Source organism: Stegostoma tigrinum, chromosome 8, assembly GCF_030684315.1.
Source record: "Stegostoma tigrinum isolate sSteTig4 chromosome 8, sSteTig4.hap1, whole genome shotgun sequence".
In the NCBI taxonomy this organism is placed as follows: domain Eukaryota; kingdom Metazoa; phylum Chordata; class Chondrichthyes; order Orectolobiformes; family Stegostomatidae; genus Stegostoma; species Stegostoma tigrinum.
This window is the reverse complement of record NC_081361.1, coordinates 45,556,926-45,578,422: the sequence shown is the minus strand read 5'-3', so window position 1 is coordinate 45,578,422 and position 21,497 is coordinate 45,556,926. Positions and strand designations below refer to the sequence as shown.

General features: G+C 42.5%; 1 protein-coding gene across 2 annotated transcripts in view; it reads left to right on the top strand.

Moving 5' to 3' along the window:
- Nucleotides 1–21,497, top strand: part of nmnat2 (nicotinamide nucleotide adenylyltransferase 2) — a 219,349-nt gene that overhangs the window by 145,937 nt on the left and 51,915 nt on the right. For both annotated transcript variants that reach the window (XM_048539439.2, XM_048539440.2), the window contains exon 4: nt 14,282–14,360. In XM_048539439.2, coding sequence (XP_048395396.1) covers nt 14,282–14,360 — 79 coding nt within the window. The remainder of the gene's footprint in view (nt 1–14,281; nt 14,361–21,497) is intronic.

Sequence of the window (21,497 nt, the reverse complement as noted above, 5' to 3'; positions counted from 1 at the left end):
GTTCACCTTGAAACTCCTAAATGTAACACCTCACACTTACCTGTATTAAACTCCACTTGCCATTTCTCGGCCCACTTCCCCAGCTGATCAAGATCCTGATGCAGTTTCTGACAACTTTCCTCACTGTCCATGATACCACCTATTTTAGTGTCATCTGCAAAACTTACTAAACATGCCCTGTACATTCTCATCCAAATCATTGATACGGATAACGAACAGCAATGGGCCCAGCACTGACCCCTGACACGCACCACTAGTCACCAAGCCTCCAGTTCGACAAGCATCCTTCCTCTATTACTGTCTGCTTCCTACCAGCAAGCCAATTATATATCCAATTTTCCAGCTGTCCCTGGATTCCATGTGATTTAACCTTCTAGAGCAGCCTACCATATGGAACCTTATCAAATGCCTGACTGAAATCCATACAGACTATGTCTACCACCCTGCCCTCATCAACCTTCCTGGTCCCTTCGCTAAAGAACTCTAATCTGTGAGATTAGTGAGGCATGATCTCCCACACAGAAAACCATGCTGACAACTCCTAATCAAACCCTGCCTTTCCGAATGCATGTATATCTTATCTCTCCGAATCTTCTCAAGTAACTTACCTATCACAGATGTTAAGATGACTGATGAAAATTCCCAGGATTTTCTTTGCAGCCCTTTTTGAATAGAGGCACAACATTCACTACCCTCCCGTCTTCCAGCACCTGACCAGTGGCTAACAATGAAGCAAATAGATCAGCCAGGCCCCCCGCAATTTCTTCTCTAGCCTCTTGCAGGGATCTTGGCTATATCTAGTCTGAACGAGGAGATTTATCCACCTTCATCCATTATAATACATCCAATACATCCTCTACTGTGATGTGGATTGTCCTCAAGGTATCACCACTAACTTCCCCAAGTTCCCAAGTCTTCATAAAAACTGAAAGAACTGCAGATGTTGTAAATAAGGAACAAGTTCCAAAGTCTTCATATGTTTCTCCATGATAAATGCAGAGGAGAACTATTCATTGAGGACCTCGCCCATCTCCTGCGGTTCCACACATACATGCCCACTTTGGCCCTTGGGGAGTCCTATTCGCTCTCTAGTTAGTTTCTTTAATAGGCTTAAAGAATTGCTTTGGATTCACCCTAATCTACACAACCGAAGCTATCTCATGCTCCCTTCTTGCCCTCCTGATTTCCTTCTTCAGTAAACTCCTGTGTTTCCCATATACCTCCAGGGATTCCCTGTACCTGAGCCATGCCTCCTTTTTTCCGGTCATAGCCTCAATATTTCTTGTTGCCCAGGATTCTCTACTCCAGCCAACCTTGCCCTTCACCCTCGCAGGAACGTGTAGACCTTGAACTCTAGCTATCACATTTTTAAAGGCCTCCCACTTGCCAGAGGTCCCTTTGCCTGCAAACAAGCTACTCTAATCAACTCCTGCAAGCTCCTGTCTAATTCCATCAAAATTCATCTTGTTCCAATTGAGATCTTGAGCCTGTGGACCAGTTTTGCCCTTCTCCATAACTATTTTAAAATTAATAGAACTATGGTCACTGATCCCAAAGTCCTCCCCTGGTATTGCAGTTTCATTTTATGTCACTAGATGGTGGTGATATTCCATACAAAAAAGTCTCAAATTCAAAACTTTTAAGCTATTTTGCTGCACAGCATGAGTGAGTTCTTCATCAGCTGCTACCTTTTCTTTCTTGGTACTTTTGATCATTTGCTCCTCAAGGCCAGGACCATCTGGTCTCGTGGATGGTATCCATGTGACAATAAGCTGGAATCATTTTGGAATCTGCTCATTGTGCTACATGACCACATAAAACAGGAGGGTTTAAGGGAGTCAGTCTGGATCAAACCATTTTGCTTGGTGTTTGAGTTTCTGCATTGTCTTTCACCTATCCTGCAAAGGTATCACAGTTGGCAATAAAGTATGATTGTGGGTATCTTTAACTAAACAAATTTTGGTTGAACGATCTTCCAGTGAACTAGTGGCAAGCACATTGTTTTGCTGAGAGACAGTTTTTAAAATTTGTACTTTGTGGAAGTACTGTTTACAGAAATAGGTGGACTGACCATCAGGGATAGCTGCATCAACAAGTCTTAATCAGAAACTGGGAGGCCAAACCTGACCAAGAGAATCTTTCAGTACAGTATGTAGCGATTCAAGATGTCTTTCAATGGAAATTATATCCTTCATGTTCCTGATAATTGGGCTGTTAACCAGACAGTGTGGGAAAGGAAATGGGCAATTTTTCCATCTGAGAGGTATCAAGAACCGTAGCTGCTGGAGTCAGAGACAACACAGTATGGAGCTGGAGGAACACAGCAGGCCAGGCAGCATCAGAGGAGTGGAACGTTAGCATTTTGGATCAGGATCTTTCTTCGGAGAGAAGGGTCCCGACCCGAAACGTTAATTTCCCTGCTCTTCTGATGCAGTCTGGCCTACTGTGTTCCTTCAGCTACACACCATATTTCTAACTGAACCAGGCTCAGAGGGATATGAAAGAATTTGAATTTGCTCAGTCCTGTGAAACCAAAAGACATGCCACTGTTGGCCATTTTATGTACACTGGAGCAGCACCATAATAAGCTAGAGGTTGCAGAAAGCTATTAGTTTGAAATGAGGTATCAGTTTCCCAGTGAAAAGTTTATCGAGGCTTTGAAAATCTTCCATCCTCTGCAGCTTTGGAAAATTTGAAAACAGAGCATTTAGGGACAAACTACTGTTTACAAATGACTGCGTTCACAGGAAGTTGGTCACGTTGCCAAATTAACTCAAAACCTAGCTTGCCAAACAGCATCGTCTATGGATAACATAGAACGTAGAACAATACAGTGCAGAACAGGCCCTTCGACCCTCGATGTTGCGCCGACTTGTAACTAATCTAAGCCCCTCCCCCTATACTATCCCATCATCATCCATATGCTTATCCAAGGATTGTTTAAATGCCCATAATGTGGCTGAGTTAACTACATTGGCAGGCAGGGCATTTCACACCCTTACCACTCTCTGAGTAAAGAGCCTGCCTCTGACATCTGTCTTAAATCTATCACCCCTCAATTTGTAGCTATGCCCCCTTGTACAAGCTGAAGTCATCATCCTAGGAAAAAGACTCTCACTGTCCACCCTATCTAATCCTCTGATCATCTTGTTTGTCTCTATTAAATCCCCTCTTAGCCTTCTTCTCTCCAATGAGAACAGACCCAAGTCCCTCAGCCTTTCTTCATAGGGCCTGCACTCCAGACCAGGCAACATCCTGGTAAATCTCCTCTGCACCTTTTCCAATGCTTCCACATCCTTCCCGTAACGGGGCGACCAGAACTGCACGCAGTATTCCAAATGAGGCCGCACTAGCGTTTTGTACAGTTGCAGCATGACATCACGGCTCCGGAATTCAATCCCTCTCCCATTAAAACCTAAAACACCGTAAGCCTTCTTAACAGCACTATCAACCTGGGTGGCAACTTTCAGGGATCTATGTACGTGGACACCAAGATCCCTCTGCACATCCACACAACCAAGAATCTTTCCATTGACCCAGTATTCTGCCTTTCTATTACTTTTCCCAAAGTGAATCACCTCACATTTATCCGCATTGAACTCCATTTGCCACCTTTCAGCCCAATTCTGCAGTTTGTCCAAGTCTCCCTGCAACCTGCAACATTCTTTCACGCTGTCCACCACTCCAACGACTTCAGTGTCATCTGCAAACTTACTAACCCATCCACCTATACTTGGGTCAAAGTCATTTATAAAAATGACAAACAGCAGTGGTCCCAAAACAGATCCTTGAGGCACACCACTAGTGACCTGACTCTAGGCTGAATATTTTCCATGAACCACCACTCGTTGCCTTCTTGCAGAAAGCCAGTTTCTAAGGTTGAATGTGAGGTCAAGCGAAGTCAGAATTAGCAACTATCGGTGACCCGTAGAATCACATAACCCGCACCTGAGTAGTCAAAAGTTCTAAGTTCCAAGTTGTGTTTCCAGTGCTTTACAGGCCAAGATTGGGCACAGAATTGTCCATTTGTTTTTCAGGATAATGTCCTACCCCCAACTATCTTTGATTACTTCATCAATGGCCCTCCCTCCATCAGAAAGTCAGAATTGCATAATGTTCAGTACATTTTGGGACTGAAGCAGTCTGTGTATATGCAGCAAGACCTGGAAACCATTCAGCTGTCAGTTTCTAAGAGGAAAGTAACAACGGTGCCACACAACTGACAGACCATGATCATTTCCAAGAAGAGAGAATATAACCATCACCCCTTATCATTCAAGGACGTTATCATTGCTGAATCCCCCCACTATCCTGGGGGTTACCATTGACAACAAACTGAACTACATGAACAGGTCGAAGGAGTAGTGGTGAGTAACTCAGCACCTCACTCCCCAAAGCCTGTCCAGCATTTACAAAGCACAAGTGAGGAGTATGAAGGAATACTGTCCACTTTTGGCGGGCAGCTCCAAAAACACTCAAAAACCTGGTCACCACCCAGGACAAAGCAGCCCACTTCATGGACACCACATCAAAAACATTTACTGTCTCCACCCCGACCCACAGTGGCAGCACTGTTCACCATCAACAAGATGCCTGTTTGTACCCCTCTCCAACTCCTTTGACACCACTTTCTAAACCCACGACCACTTCCATCAGAAGGGCGAGAGCGGCAGTTACATGGGGACACCACCACCTGCAAGTTCCACACCAGCCACTCACCATCCTGACTTTGGAATATATCGCTATTCCTCTGTTGTGACTGGGTCAAAATGCCTTTCCTAACAACATTGCGGGTCTACCTACAGCACCAATACAGTGGCAGTTCAAGAAAACAGGTCACCACCTCCTTCTTATGGATAATCAGGATGGTAAATAAATGCTGGCCCAGCTAGTGACACCCCCATTCTGTGATTGAATGAAGCAAATTGAGAATGCTGAACGCTGCAGGTACAAGGGGAAAAGTTATCTGACAAAAGCGCGCTCGAAGAAGATAAATGTACATGGAGAAACACTGAAGAAGGAAATGGTTGACACTGAATACAGTTAGCTGCGTGATCATCAACCTACCCCAGTTAAAGTGGCAATCTGAACAGTGGCAGGTTAATGGAGGGTCAGTTGAGATCTATACAATGAGAAGTACAGGGATGTCCAATGGACATTCACAGGGTGTGATGGCACCCCAATGCAAATGAAGATTGACACAGGGGTATTAGTCACTGTGATTTCCTGAATCACTATATTCGGTTTAAACTAAAGCAGCCAAAGGAGAAATCTAATGTGGAAAATCCCCACAATACAAATGGTATCAGTCCCTGTTGCCTACTCGGAACAATGTGTAACAGTGACCACTATTGTAGTGAATGGTGAAATGTGAGCCTTTCTTGGAAGAAACGGGTTAAAACTCAGAATTAGACTGGAACGAGCTCTGGAACAAGAACTTATAACACAAGGTGGCACAAGTACCCTCAGGTATCTAGTGAAACTGGCAAGTCAATTTGAAGACATAAAGCCAACATGTAGCTTCAGGGAAATACCAGGCCAGTTTATGGCAGACTTTATGTACAGTACTCTATACTGCAAGGGAAGAAATAGTGTAAGAGTTGACAAATCTGGAAATAAAGAACGTGATAACAAAAGTTGAACAGAATAGTTGGACTAATCCCATAGCAGCAATTTTTGTGTTGTGCTCTACCTCAATTTACACTTTAAGCCCTAAAACTTTGTCATCACAATGCCATCTCCTTCTACCCCTAACATTCCCCACTCAGATCCCTAATTTAACCTCTTTGCTGCTGAAAGCCTCATCCATGCCTTTCGCCTTTAGACCCAATGAGTTTTGATATGGTCCCAGCCATCCTTCTCTCTAAACTTTGGCTCATCCAAAAATCACTGCCTGTGGCAATTTTCTGGTCAGCCTTTTTGAAGATGCTATTGCACACCTCTGGGGCAGGTGAGACTTGAACTCAGGCCTCCTGGCTCAGAGGTATAGTCACTGTCACTGCATCATAAGAGAGCAGTCACTTCCTGTGTCCTATCATGCAGCAAGTACTGCCTACCTACTACCTTTTCTCCTGGATCCCCCATGGTCTTAAGTTTGTAATTACGACTGCTCCAATTGATTTAGTGGAGGTTAATCTCCTTCTCTGCTGTATAAAGGAGCAGCTGCATTGTGCTTTCTCTATGCAGCCCCACTGCTCAGCCTGTCGCAATGAAATTGTACAAGCATCATTTATTCTTTCATTACTCTTCTTAGCTCTGAGGTGGCATGTCATTCTCTCTCAATTTTTGTTTGAAATAAAATCTTTCCAAAAATGCCTGAGGAACAAATACTGGCAAAACTAATGAGGTAGTAGGTTGTTTTTCTGAGTTGAGATTAATTTGTTCCTCCCTGTGATTCATTGTGTTGTAAATGCTGCTGCTGATGATGTGGATTGACCTTAAATTCACTGACTGCAGAATACTGATGACTTGGAACTGAAATAAGGCTGGCATGTAATTTTCAACCAGTACAGATGTTATAGAATTAATCATTCTCTGTCTTGGCTGCAGTCTCTCAATTGCAGATGGTTAGCTGTGCATTAAAGAAAGCCTTTTCTCCACTGCACACTATAATGACAGCCCTTGAGAGAACAATTTAACGATTGATACAAGAAGCAATGTCATTTCCACATTCCTGTATAAAATCTGTCCTGGCTGAAATTTTACCATCCCTGGTGAAGATAGCTTTGAGATAACATGGTTCTAGCCTTTTAAACTTTGACTTCTTTTTGAATGAGATGAAAGTAGTAATCCTGATTGTACTCCTTCAATTTGGACGACATTACAAGGAATGGAACTGGAATCCTGAGAATCTGGAAATGTCATTCACCTACCCTCTTTGCATGGTAAAGCACATTGAAGTGGTTGATTAGAGATTCTGTGCTGTCACTTAGATCTATCTCAAACTTGGCACCAGAACTAGGATTATTTCACATACTTCTGTTTTCACTGGGCTATCTATACTGTGTGTCCTGTACATATAAGACAAGTACATATTGTGTGGAAATATAAAAAGCCTGTGACTTAGAAGGGACTGACTAGTTTGAAGTCAAAAATTATATCTTATGTGAGTGACAGTGGTTACTCTAACCTCTCCTTCTCAAGCGTTCTAGAGCTTTTGACACCATTAGCATGTCAGCTTCCTCTCAGCATCTCTCTACTGCTATCTAACTGAATGGGACTGGCTTTTGTTTGATTCCATTTTCAACCGTTCAGCCTTAGCCAGAGAATTGCCTGTAATTTCTTCTGTTCTCACTCCTACATCATTAACTTGGGCCGCCTCCTGTGTCTCATCTACTTGCTGCCCCTTGAGGGCCTCATCTAAAAACTTCATGGCAGGATGCACAGACACACAGATAATATTGAGCTTTGCCTCACCACTGCCTCTCTCAACCCCTCCGCTGCCTTTGATCAGTCTGGCTGATTCTCAAATGCCCAATATTGGTTGCTCAGAAATTTCCTCCAAATACATATTTAGAAAACCAAAGCCATTCACTTAAATTGCCTGCCCAAATTCTATTCCGTAACACAAACAAAAACAGCAATTGTTGGAAAAACTCAGTAGGTCTGGCAGCATCTGTGTAGAGAAAGCAGAGTTAATGTTTTGGTTCCAGTGACCCTTCTACAGATCAGAAGCATCTGCAATTCTTTGAGAGACGGAAGGGAGATGCTGGGGAATCTGAGATAACAAGGTGTGAGCTCAATGAACACAGCAGGCTAAGCAGCTTCAGAGGAGCAGGAAAGCTGACACTTTGGGTCTAGACCCTTCTTCAGAAGGTTTCATTTCTGAATTCATCCGGATTAAGTGTTATTTGGGAATCCAAATTAGCAAAGCTACCAGTGACTGTCGTTGGAAATGGAAGTATTTTAAAAGATATACAGTCTTGAAATTAAGACATAGAAAGAAGAGAGAAAATAATAGATACAAAAGGGGCCCTTACTGCTCCAGATAATTTGTACCATCTACTGCCTGAGAATGCTTGGTTCTGATGCTGCATAAAAATGGAGGAAGCATGCCATTCACCATGATTCACAACCTCAAAATATAAGACCAGAAAACAGACTGTTGGTCTTTTCCAAAGGAGGTTTCCTTCGTCCAGGTGCCGTGATGAATTCTGTAGATGCCCTTTTGTCTGTGGAAATGACGTGAGGAGAAACTTGACTCAGAACACAGGCTGACCTGAAGCCAAATGCACCTTACGAAGAAACATAGAAAATAGGAGCAGGGTAGGCCAATCAGCCCTTCAAGCCTGCTCTGTCATTCAATATGATCATCCAACTCAGTACCACTGTCCTCCCTAAACACTTTTGTCCCTTTAAGCCTCAAGAACTATTACAAACACAATCTTGAAAACCTGTTGATTGGCTTTCAAAAGGGTGCAGTCATTGACAACAATACCTCAATCAGCTGCCTGGATCAAATTTACTGCAGATCCAACACAGACAGAAAAATCACACAACACTGTTCCTGCTCCCAGCGACTCACCATTCTCATTAATGGTAGTCTCACTTGGCCAATTCTTCACCTGTTACCCACCATCCCTCTCCCAACCACTCGCCTCCTCACTCAGCACTTCCCTCCCAGTATCATACTGTATCACTGTCTCCCTTACTAATTTGCAAATGCCCCGCTCACCAAAGGAGGCAGCAAGTGGGAGATGACAATGGTCAGAAGGAGCACAGAGTGGGAGGTGGTGAGGGGTCAGAAGGGAGGCAGTTACTGGGAAGAAGGTGTGGGATCATGAGAGATAATTCAAATATAGAGTTCTGAGAAAGGTGGTCACATATTTGCAAGGCAACAACATGTTGAAGAATTTTAGCTAGGAACAGGGTAATAGTTTGTAAGGGTAGCATGTTGAACGGTTTGTTTTCAGCAGAGTAGTGACGATGGTACACGTGATGGGGAAAGGGGCAACACCCGAAAAAAGTTTGTAATATTTGCTAGTACAGGGACCAGGAAGCCTAATTTGGGCTCAGTATTTTACATGCAATAGAGTAACAAGAGCAGCAGGTGATTCTTATGGACAGATTGAGCTTGGAAAGGACAGTGGGAAGAAGTAGAAAAGAAACCAAAGCAAGATGCAGCTTGAGTGCCCATAACGGGGAGCTAGGGATCCCTGTAGGGAGAAGGGACATAGCAAAGGCAGCCAATTGGTCTCAAAATAGCATTCCTAGTGCTTACTATTAGAAGTGAGAATGAGGAGACCAACTTAATTGTATCATCGTAAGCATTGCTGTGACAGATATGTTCATTGTTTTTAAAGCTTGTATCTCTCAAATCTCAATTTTTTAAAAAAAGTGAAATAATCAGTCAACCAATTGGCAGCAACATTAGAAATTTTCCAGACAAAACCCAGCGATCACAATTTGGCTCTAATTAGTCTTGCAATGTGCTCCCTCGGACGCAGTTACTCATATTTATCTTGGGTCCACTTAGACCTGTGACCTCAAAGGATAAGCCAAATAAAAACAAAGCTAACCTCACTGTAGCAGGCTTCATCTGGGAAAGACAACCAAGACATGAACATGCCTTATCTGTTAGATCATAATGTTCCGTGTGATAGCTGACATCTCAATATCATTACAATACAGCATGTTCTTCCTGTGAACAATTCCATATAAAGTCCAGTGAAATCCTGCCAAGTCAACTGGTTTAGGCTGGAGAGCAACCTGTTAAATATTACTAGAGTCTGGCGTTCTTTTGCTTCCTTTCGATTTGAAACAACATTCTGAGGCTGGTATGCCTGGAGGTGAATTGTCATATGAATGTTGCTGGGCTTGATTCTTTTGAAATAGATGAGGAGCTGCAGACCTTTCTCTTTCCTTTATTTGAAAATAAGTCATACTACTTCATGAATGCGTGCTGATTTTTACATTAGATTGAGCTGGCTGTGCAGGTCGCACCCTAAGCGCAATTTAATGTTTATCATTTGCGTTGCTGCATCAGTTCTATTAGGCACAAATACCGGCATTTTTGAATGATTTTTAAGCTGACCCATTCTGTAATAGTTTATTTGTTTATTTTGCCACACATCTGAAGACAGCCAAAACAATCTTTAAGGAAATCAGAGAAATAATACAATGGGGACAGATAATGAGAATTACCCAGCTATTGGTGATTGCCTAATTGCGTGTAAATTGTTTGATGTTGCATCGATTTCTGTGTGGAAATTGAGCCTTTGACTCACTTACTAACTAAACAATGGTTTACTCTTGTTACTTTTCCCAGGGAATACATAACCTCTGATGTGTAGCTATTTAAAAACCCCAAGCCCTGGAAAGTCCGTGTTTCAATTAACAGTCTTCTGGGTTAATCAATCTCATTTATGGTGCTTGTAACGCTCGGTGAGGGACTCAACATACCAAGCTAGGGAGTATGAAATCAGTCAGCACTTTTGCTCCAAGTTGTGTGTTCCGTTGCAGAGCGTGAATAAACACCATAGAACATAGAACATTACAGCGCAGTACAGGCCTTTCAGCCCTTGATGTTGCGCCGACCTGTGAGACCAATCTGAAACCCATCTGGCCCACACTATTCCATTATCATCCATTTGTTTATGCAGGCTATATTATCAGTCCTGATGCATGGTGTAAATATTGACTCTCCTACTCCTCTGATGCTGCCTGGCCTCCAGCTCCACACTGTATTGACTCTGGCTCTAGCATCTGCAGTTGTTGCTATCTCCAGGCAATATTGTGCTGTCCACACAGTCAATCATGACATTCACTACAGGAAAGCGTCACTAAAAGTTGTGGTTACATGCCTGAAAATTACAGTTTTTAATTTAACTAACTTTAAGTGAATCATTGATTCCCATAGGAATCAATATTAAAACTGGAGTTTGGTGCTGTATCGTCTAAGTTAAAATACAATATTTTAAATGGTTAAATTCCTTCAAGGGTAAATTAAATGACTGTTAACATCAAATACAATTAAGGTTATAAGAATGATAAGATCCTTTTTAGTGGTCCTTCTGAGAGTACAACCTGGGGTTCCCCGCCCAAGGTCTGTGCCAGGACACTTGCACTCATTGGGCTCTGGGCTGCCAGCAGAGGCTGTTGCTTGTTCCTGGCTGCACTCTGGTTACTGCCGTGTCACATCGTTTTGGATATCTATGGTGCCACTTCTGACTGGCCACTGGTACCTCCAGTTTCTCCTCAGGCCACCACTTTGTTAGGCTGCACATCTTGACTGGGAGTCTGTGTCTGAGTTCATCCCCACTCACTGTCTCTAGGGAACACCCAGCATGGATCGTCACTTATGGCTGGTTGTGGAATCTGGGGTGTTTGTCCGAGTCTCTGGTAGGATGTGGTGTGGGTTGTAGAATAAAGGTCACCTCTGTCCAGTAGATCCTGGTGACTCCTCTACATTCTTCCACCAGCTGCGGAACCTGGTTTGCTGCCAGGCCACACAGGTCTGCCCAGCCTGCTAGTGGCTGTGGGTCACTGGAATGGTGTGGTCTTCCCAGATGTTGAGGGTTGGGATCAAACCCCATGGCCTGCCAGGAGGGGGTAAATCCATAGTTTCTGAGTGGGTGCTGGGTGATGCTGGCTTTTCAGGTGGACAGCTGTTGGATGTCTGGCTGGGGGAAGTCTAGCATCCCCAGCAGGCAGTCTGGGGTCTGGTGGGTGGGAGCTTCCAGGTAAAGACCTCAGGCATTGGTTCAGCAGAGGGAGGGGACAAAAGCCATCGGGCCTCAAGTCTACGAGATGGGAGGTCAATCCAAAATGGTACCATTCAGGTCAAGTAACGTACTGCCTTCAACATGAATCATGTGATGCTAAACAAGATCTCAGGCTCCAGTAATTTACTGACATTAAAGAAAAACAACATTAAACATGGATTCCCTGTACAATGGCTGTGTCAGCAAGATATGAGGTCTCTGGAAAGTACCCCAAGAAATATCTTCATGTGAGGAAGAGAAGGAAAAGATTGGCAGAGCAAACTGACCAAAGAAACAGCTTCTCTCCTGTTCTGAATTTGTATAATTGCAGAATATAGCTTCACAATTTGCAGTCTGGTCCCAGTTAGATTTGGCTGCAGAACACTGAGCAGAATTATTTTACCCGTCTACAATTTAATACAATATATATCAGGGTTCACGATTAAGGCTTCTTATTCTTTCAGTGTTGTGTGTATTCAAGTTCTTGGAATCACTGGTTGTCCAAATGAGACATCTGATTTCGTTTTGACATTACTCATGTTTATCTGCTGTTTTCAGTTAAGGTGATAAGATTACAGCAGGCATGATAAAGCCTTGCAGGTGAAGGCCATATCCTATAGGACAGAGCAAGAGATGGTTGTTAAGGGAATTCAGTGTCAGATTAAACATAAACTGAGAATTAAGGGGAGAAACACAAATAAATCTGAAGGAAACACCAGGACTTTTTTTCTGCAATTCATTTACAACAATGTGGCAATGACAAGGCCGATATTTATTGCTCTTTCTTAATTTCCCTGTTTGAAGATGAGGCAAGTGGCTTTCATCAATACGATTGATTGGCTAACCGGACAATTTCAAATTATGATTAAGAGTCAGCTACGTTTTTGTGGGTCTGGATTCATGTAGAGGCTAGACTGAGCAAGGATGGCAGATGCCTTTCCCTGTATGATGGGTTTTTACAACAACCTAATGGTTTTACTGTCATCACTAGTATCTTTACAATTCCGGATTTATTTTGGTTAATGACCGAAATTAAGCTCTCTCCTCCTGTGGTTGGATTTGAACTGATATCTCCTAACCATCAATGGATGCATTGGGATCCCTTAAACTAGCAACATAATCATTGTGTTTCTAAAGGTATGGGTGATCCATCAGTTGGGTTGTACAACATAAAGTTATGGATTCAAGTCACATCACAGACTATAGTCTAGATTAACTCTTTCCTGCAATACTGAGGAGTACAACACTGATGAGGATGTCATCTTTTAGCTGGAATGTTAAATTGAGGGTCCATTTATATGTTCAGAAATATGTTCAATGACATGTTTTGCACAAGAACAAGGAAATCTCTGGTGTCCTTGACAACTTACTTATCCTACAACCAACAATACCAAAATAGATAATAAAATGTGAGGCTGGATGAACACAGCAGGCCCAGCAGCATCTCAGGAGCACAAAAGCTGACGTTTCGGGCCTAGACCCTTCATCAGAGAGGGGGATAGGGTGATGGTTCTGGAATAAATAGGGAGAGATTTGTGTTTGTGGGCCTTTGGGAATGCTAACATTAGTGAAGAATTTGATTTTAAAACAATGATGATACATTTTTTTTAAAAAGCCAGCCCATAGTTCTGAAGTTCAGGAATGTCCTGAGGATATGAAAGGCACACTGTTAATTGAATCTTTCAATTGGATCAGTTGCCTTGTTCCAACATTAAGAATTAAAAACTGTTCTCACATTTGTTGAATGAATTTCATTGTCTTGGTGAAGGCAACATACAGCATAGCCCGGAAATCTGAAACAAACACAGTGAATGCTGGAGAAACTCTGTAGATGTGACAGCATCTGTGGAGAGTGAAGCAGAGTTAAGGTTTCGAATTGGGTATTATTCTTCTTCAGAAGTCCGTTTTGAAGACCACTCATACCAGACTTGAAACAAGAACTGTGTTTCTGTCTCCACAGATGCTGCCAGACCTACTGAGTTTCTCCAGCACCCCCTCTGTTTTGTTGTCCTATAGTATGTTAAGTTGAGACCATGGAATGACTCATGTATTAAGGCACCTTCTGCCTAACAAAGGCTTCCCCCCACCAATTGAAATTTCCACCTTGCTGCATCCCCCTCCCGATCTTGCAGCACCCCATCTCCTCAGAATGTCCTGGCATATGGGGATGGACACTCAGGGACTGCCAACTATGAAATCCGGGCAAGCTTTCCTGTGCTGGTGGTGGTCGGCTTATCCCATACTGCTCATTCAGTGAGTAGGGTCAGCATTTCACAGAATGCCAGCTAATATGCTGTATGTGCTCTAACCAATGATTTGCATAAAGTCAACATTACTGTCCTCTTATACTCTGTCACTATTTGTAAAATTCAGGATTTTATTAGCCTTTATCTACATGAAATATGCATGGAAACCTCTAAGCTTCTCTCTTTAGCTCCCACCCTGCACCGCACAAGGTGCCTTTCCCTTGGGGTATATCACCATTCCTTCTTTTTCCTTCCATCAAAATTTCTGTTGTCGGAATTTGTTCTAACTAGTTATTAATATAACCACTGAAGTAATGTATAATATATCCACAGGGTGGATCCATGGGAGTGTTACCAGGATACTTGGCAAACAACCTGCAGTGTACTGGAACACCATCGGGACCTTATGAAGGTAAGGAAATGGCACAACTCAGCGATCTACAGCTCATTAGGAGCAGAGGGGTTGCCAATGTCTTCCTACTGCTAGGATTCACAAAGGAGTTTGCGGTCTGGAATACTGCTGGCATGAATAGAAAGAATGCAAAGAAACTGAAAGAAAAGGAGAAGTACTAGGGAAATAAATTTACTTCTAATTTAACCTTTGATAGTCTGATTAAATTAAAGGCAGACAGAAGAAATGGGTAATTATTGCAGAATATGGAAATAGCTGCAAATGTCTCAGAGTGAAGTGAATTGAATCTCACAGCCCTTCACCTGGAAGTGGTTATACTATATGGCAGGGTGCTTGGTGGTCCCAATTCATTCTCTTACCTTTTCAGTTTGAATTCAGAGCTATAGTGTCAATACTCTGATGGCAGTACACACTGATGCTCAGAAAACGTAGTGCCAGCAGTAAGTTTCCAATGGGGTGGGGGGCATTCTGCTGGATGCCAGATCGAAAGGATTTGGGTTAAAGGATACAGCGATGAAATGAAAATCAGAATTCGTCCTGTTTCTGCTCAGTTAATTTCTTCCTCATGGGCTTTCCTCTCAGCTGTAAAGAGGACAGCACTCTTGCAGTTTTAAAATTGAAGCCAAAGCTAATATTTTTGTTAACTTCTGTCCTGTCATTGCATTTCAAAAGACAATAGGCAAAAGTAAATGCACACTTTAATCTGGAGGTACAATATATTCACAGAATGAGTTAAGCTACTTTATGTTGACTTCTTTCTGGGAGGAACTTGTGTTGTTATTAGGAGATGGGAAGGCCTGGGGCAATTGCACAGGCTGAGGCTGAGCTATGGATACTACCCTCAAAGACCCAGTTCTATATTATTTTAAAATGCTGACAGCGGCCTTGTCAGAACTAAATTGACTTGGTTGATCCTTTTGGCAATGTTTACAGGCATGTCTATGTGAAAGCAGCCCAGAGCGAGTCATTGAGATAACAAGGTGTGGAGCTGGATGAACACAGCAGGCCAAGGCAGCATCAGAGGAGCAGGAAGGCTGACGTTTCAGGCCTAGACCCTTCTTCAGACACGGCTGTGATGCTGATGCTGCTTGGTCTGCTGTGTTCATCCAGCTCTACACCTTGTTATCTCAGATTCTCCAGTATCTGCAGCTCCTACTATCTCCGGAGTGACTCATCTGTTAATTGTGTAATTGAACGGGAGGAAGTAGTTGTTCATACTGGATCCACCTGATTTGTTTGAAGCTTTGTTATTTATCTGTTTTGTCAGCGGGGCTGTCTTGTGGCACTGTGGTAGTGTCCCTTCCTCCGAGCCAGGAGACCCAGGTTCAAGTCCCACCTGCTACAGACCTATGTAATTATATCACTGAAACATTCCTCATTGTGGCATAGTGGTAGAGTCCATACCTCAAGACTGGGAGGCATCGGTTCAAGTCCCACCTGCTCTAGAGGAGTGTAATAACATCTCTAAATATGTTGATTGGAAAAATGGGTCAATAAAGAATATGTTTCTTCAACCCAATGTTACTATAGTGTAGCAGTTAACCCATTTTTAAAACAAGGCCTCTTGCAATGCAGTGGTAACGTCCCTGCCTCTGAACTAAGGGGCCCAGGTTCAAGACCAACTCTTTCAGAGGTGTGTAAAAAACATCTCTGAACATACTTATTAGGAAAATATTTGTTTCTTCAAAGCTGCTTGCTTGATATCACTTTTAGATGTTTTCTGCAAGATAAATTCTTCGGTACAATATTGACAGCCACTTCTGAAAGCAGATCTCATGACCTCTATAACCTGGAATTTTCTGCTCCTGGCCTGCTATTTGGGTAAAGGGTAAGGAAACCTAGGCACCACAACAAGAAACTCTTACACTGTTCCTCAGGTAAAACAATGTATTAAGTGCCTCCAGGATTCTCCCTTCTTTGGCTGAATATTCAATCAGAGCAACAATCCACTTTTAAATGAACAGATCACTTATTTAAAAACATGCAAATGAACAGCAGATAATATAAAACAGTGATTTATAAAGCTCATTATTCTCCATTATGAAACACACAGTAAATATTTGACTCATTTTGTCACTGCATGTAGGCTTTAAAACAGAGGCTCATTTCCTGCGCTGTTGGTTGATTGACTGAGTGAGTGTTTGATTTATTGTCTCGAATACTGAAGTCCACTGAAAATTATTGATTACAAGCTTTTATATATTGACTGAGGTACTTCTTCATTTTTTAACAGTTTCTCTGATCTTTCATCATTTTTTATGAAAAACATGAATAAACCCTGAAAGTTTTGTGTGTATAAGTAAATTTGTGAATGGCAAAGACTGGCAGCAGTTGCTTAAAGTTTCCAGGAGCAGGAAACCTGCCTGATTCTCTCTCTTGTCCCTGTTAATTGTAACCGGTCCACTCTTTTTCAGCTCGAGGTCGGTTAACTTAGCCAAAACTGTCATTGCAGATCTCTCACCTATTTCTTTTCCAGACTTCAGCTGTAAAGTTCCTTAACTCTAATTCCTGCCCTTCCTTCCTCCTATAACTGCAGGCTTTTAAAACATAATACAAATGAAAATAAGGCAAACATTAAAAATCTGAAGCAAAAACAGGAAATGTTGACTAAGCTCATGCAAGAGGTGGGTCACAGGAGCCAGGAAATTTCCTAGCCTGGTATGCCTCCCTCAGAAGAAAGGCAGTGGGTACATGCTCGAATTGGGGCCCACTGCACCAGAAGGTGTTAAAAGGCCACCACAGGGGCCTACTGCGTGTAATTTAGAAATAGATCTAAGCTGTAAATTAAACAGTGTTTTCCTTTATTGTTCCATTGCTGAAACTGTCTCAACAGGCTGACAGGCATCTGGGCTGTCAGCCAAGAATGCATAATGGAGGCAATGAGAAATCATGGGATGGTTTGCAGAGGCACAGGTAGGCAGATGTACAGTTTGGGGACATGGGTAAAACGTTTTGAACTTACCAGTCAAAACGTTCCCTCATTCAGACTCTGGTTGATGACACTGACTCTTTGAAAAGCTGGCTCTACTCAATGATAATCTCATACAGCTCGAAGGTGCCTGTTACTGTGATGGAGCCGTTTAGGTCAGGGGTGTATGCAGTGGTCTTGTAACATGTCCTGTTATCCTTCATGACCACATTTGAGGGTGCTGGGAACCCTTGAATCTGATGCTGGCGACCTTTTCAAGAGGTCATCCAACTCATTGGGCTGACAGGCTCCATTAAGGATGGGTGAGGGCTGGTGTTGAGAGGCTAGGGGTTTAGTAAAGTGGGAGCTGTGATCTTGGCAACTGTTATACCTCCAACAGTGCAGAGTTCTCAACACCAGCCCACCTGCTAAAACTTTCAAGTTACCATTTGTTTTGAGCTCCACTGACATTAAAATAGCAGCAGCAAAGATTTGAGGCCATAAGACCCAAGAGCAGGTAGAGCTGGCTGCCTGATGCTTTCATCCCCACTTGTAATATCTCACGTAGGTTAGGAGTGGGCACATAGGCAGCAGGAAGCAGACAAGCTGAATTTTATGATGGGGCAATGTAAAACCAAGCCCATGAATTCTGCCCATTCACAGTGGTTGCCAGACCCGCAGAGTGTTTCCAGGATGTTCTGTTTTCATTTTAAAACCTAACCCCGTTAATCTTTGAGACGTGCTGGTGGTTTTCTCCTTGCTAAACTCAAAATTGCTCTCCAAAATTCTGTGCAGTGAAGTGCTTTCAGCAAAATTAAGGCAGCAGATCATTTACTGTGGGTTCTTTAAGGTGTTTGATGAACTGAATGACACACATTCTGCGCTCCATTTCATTTCTCTACAGGTATAGACTTGCAGCAATCAGCTGATCAGTGTGCCTCTCAGAGTGTGGGCTGCTGCTATTGCTGACAGTTCCTTACTTATGCAGTATTGGGAGATGCAGAGTCTCCTTTTTCATCTGTTATGGCTCATTCAGCACCTTTAATTTCCACTTTAATGAATAGAGGAGCTATAATAAATATAATGTGTTTATTTTTTAATTATCTAAATTTGCAGTTGTAACTGCTTGATTGCTCCAGGCCCACAATAGCTTAGACGTGCAAATTAAAGAAAAATCAAGCTTATTCAATTCTCAGAATGGAAAGCTTAATTTGAAGACTTTAGCATTGTACTGTAAAGATGACAATAATGAATTGTTCTGTCTCCTGACTTTTTTTTGCATAAATTTAAAAGCTAATTCAAATTCAATGCAGAAAAAAATCTTCAACCCTCACCAAGAGGTGATTAAACATCCAGCTATATAAAAGAATATAGACTGATGGCCCATGGAAATTAAACTGCACTAAGTTATTTAAATGGATAACACTCTGTTGATATCCTGAATCCCATACTCTATGATGGGTTGATCATTGTATTAAACTAATGGGTAAAGGAAGCATTGGTATGATAATAGCACAAAACATTATTTTCAAATTGATTATCGGATTATTTGCTATTGAAATAATGTGAAGGCAAAAACTGCTCAACATATTTACGTTGCAAGTGTTACAGCAATTTCGGACAAGGGACAGATTTTTGTTTTATTTGTCCATGAGATGTGGGTGTCATTACCCAACCCTGGTTGCCCTCAAAAAGCACCAGTAATCTGTCTTCTTTAACCAATGGAGTCTGTTTGGAGTAGGTACCACAATGCCATTCGGGATGGAATTCCAGGATTTTGTTTGAATGTCACTGAAGGAATAACGATATATTTCTGAGTCAGGATGGTGAATGGCTTGGAGGGGAACTTGCAGGTGGTGGTGTTCCCATGTATCTGCAGCCCGTGTATTTCTGGATGGTGGTGTCCATGGGTTTGGAAGGTGCTGTCTAAGGAGCTTAGGTGAACTTCTGCAGTGCTTCTTGTAGATAGTTCACACTGCTGCTGAGCATCTGTGATAGAGGGAGTGGAGTTTGTGAATCTGATGCCCATCAAGTGGGTTGCTTTGTCCTGGATAGTGTTAAGCTTCTTGAGTGTTGTTGGAGTTGCATCCAATTGTGCAAGTGGGGAGTATTCCACTGACTCCTGACTAGCACCTTGCAGAAGGTGGAAAGGCTTTCAGGAGATGAGTTACTGCCGGTGTATTCCTCACCTCTTTTGAAGGTATTTACGTGACAGATGCACAGTTATAAGTAGGAATCCATAGGTTGCTGTCTGTATTATATTGCTCTGCCTCTAGCTCTACTAAAAATACAGTCTCTCTGTCAGCATCACTATTCACATGCATTAGGTAGTTTGAAATTATAGTAAACAGAAACAAAAAACTGAAACTCAACCGACACGTTGTTGGGCCTGAAACGTTGATTCTACTTTCTCTCCATAGATAATGCCAGGTCTTATGAGTTTCTCAAGAAATTTCTGTTTTTGTTTGAAATTGTGCTATAAACCAATCTGCTTACAGAAGGCCAGGCCAGGCCCATTTCTGCCCAAGCATCTTTTAATGATCTAGTAAGTATTAATGACTACCAGGCAATCCCTCACACACTGAAAACTATTACAAGTCTTTCAGGAATCATTGGAGTCAAGGGGTGTCCCAGAGGATTGGAAAATGGTTAATGTAGCATCTTTGTTTAAGAAAGGAGGGAGGCAGAAGACAGAAGACTACAGGTAGGTTAACCTGACCTCAGTTGATAAGATTTCGGAGTCTATTATTAAGGATGAGATTGCTGAGCACTTGGAACTGCAAGTTAGACAAAGAGCACCCAGTGGACATGATCTGTTTGGATTTCCAAAAGGCCCTTGACAAGGTACCGCACAGGAGGCCGCTACGTAAGGTAAATGCCCATAGTGGTAGGGAAAGATACTGTCATGAATATAGTTGTAGCTGACTGGCAGAAGGCAGGGAACGGGATGAGGGGGACTTTTTCAGGATGGTAGTCAGTGAACTAATGAAGTTCAGCAGGGGGCATAGCTGGGATCACAACTGTACATGTTATACATTAACAATCTGATTAGGCATTGTTGCTGAGTTTGCAGATGACACAAATTTTAGGTGGAGGGACAGGTAGTGTAGAGCAAACGGGGAGGCTGCAGAAGGACTTGGACAGGCTAGGAGAGTGGGTAAAGAAGTGACAGATAGAATACAATGTGGGAAAGTGTGAGGTCATGCACTTTGGTAAGAAGAATAGAGGCATATACTATTTTCCAAACATGGAAAGCCTTCAGAAATCTGAAGCACAAAGGGACTTAACAGTTCTAGTTTAGGATTCTGTTAGGTTAACATGCAGGTTCATTTGGCAATTATGAAGACAAATACAATATTGGCTTTCATTCTCAGAGGGCAAGAATACAAGAGCAGGGATGTATTTGCTGAGGGCGTATAAAGCTCTGGTCAGACTGCATTTGGAATATTGTGACCAGCTTTGGGCCTTATCTATGAAAGGATGTGCTGCAGATTGGAGGGGGTCGAGAGAAGGTTTACAGGAATAATGCCAGGGATGGAGGAGTGGTTGACGGTCTGTTCTTAGAACATAGAACATAGAACATTACAGCACAGTACAGGCCCTTCGGCCCTCGATGGTGTGCCGACCTGTCATACCGATCTCAAGCCCATCTAACCTACACTATTCCATGTACGTCCATATGCTTATCCAATGACGACTTAAATGTACCTGAAGTTGGCGAATCTACTACCGTTGCAGGCAAAGCGTTCCATTCCCTTACCACTTTCTGAGTAAAGAAACTACCTCTGACATCTGTCCTATATCTTTCACCCCTCAATTTAAAGCTATGGTGGAGCTTAAAAGGATGAGAATGGATTTGATTGAAACTCATAGAATACAGAGAGATCTATATAGTGAATGTGGAGTAGGTGTTTCTGCAAATAGGACAGAATAGGACCCAGGGGGACAGCCTCAGGATGAAGAGTTGAAGCTTTAAAACTGACACAAGGACAAATTTCTTTAGCCAGTGGCTGGTGAATCTGTGGAATGCATTGCAACAGAAGGCTGTGGAGGGCAAGTCATTGAGTGTACTTAAGACAGAGTTAGATGATTCTTGATTAGTAAGGGGATCAAGGGTTATGGGGAGAAGGCAAGAAAATGGAATTGAGAAACATACCAGCCATAATCGAATAGCAGAGCAGGCTGAAAGGACCAAGTGACCTAATTCGCCTCTTCTAACTTATGGCCTT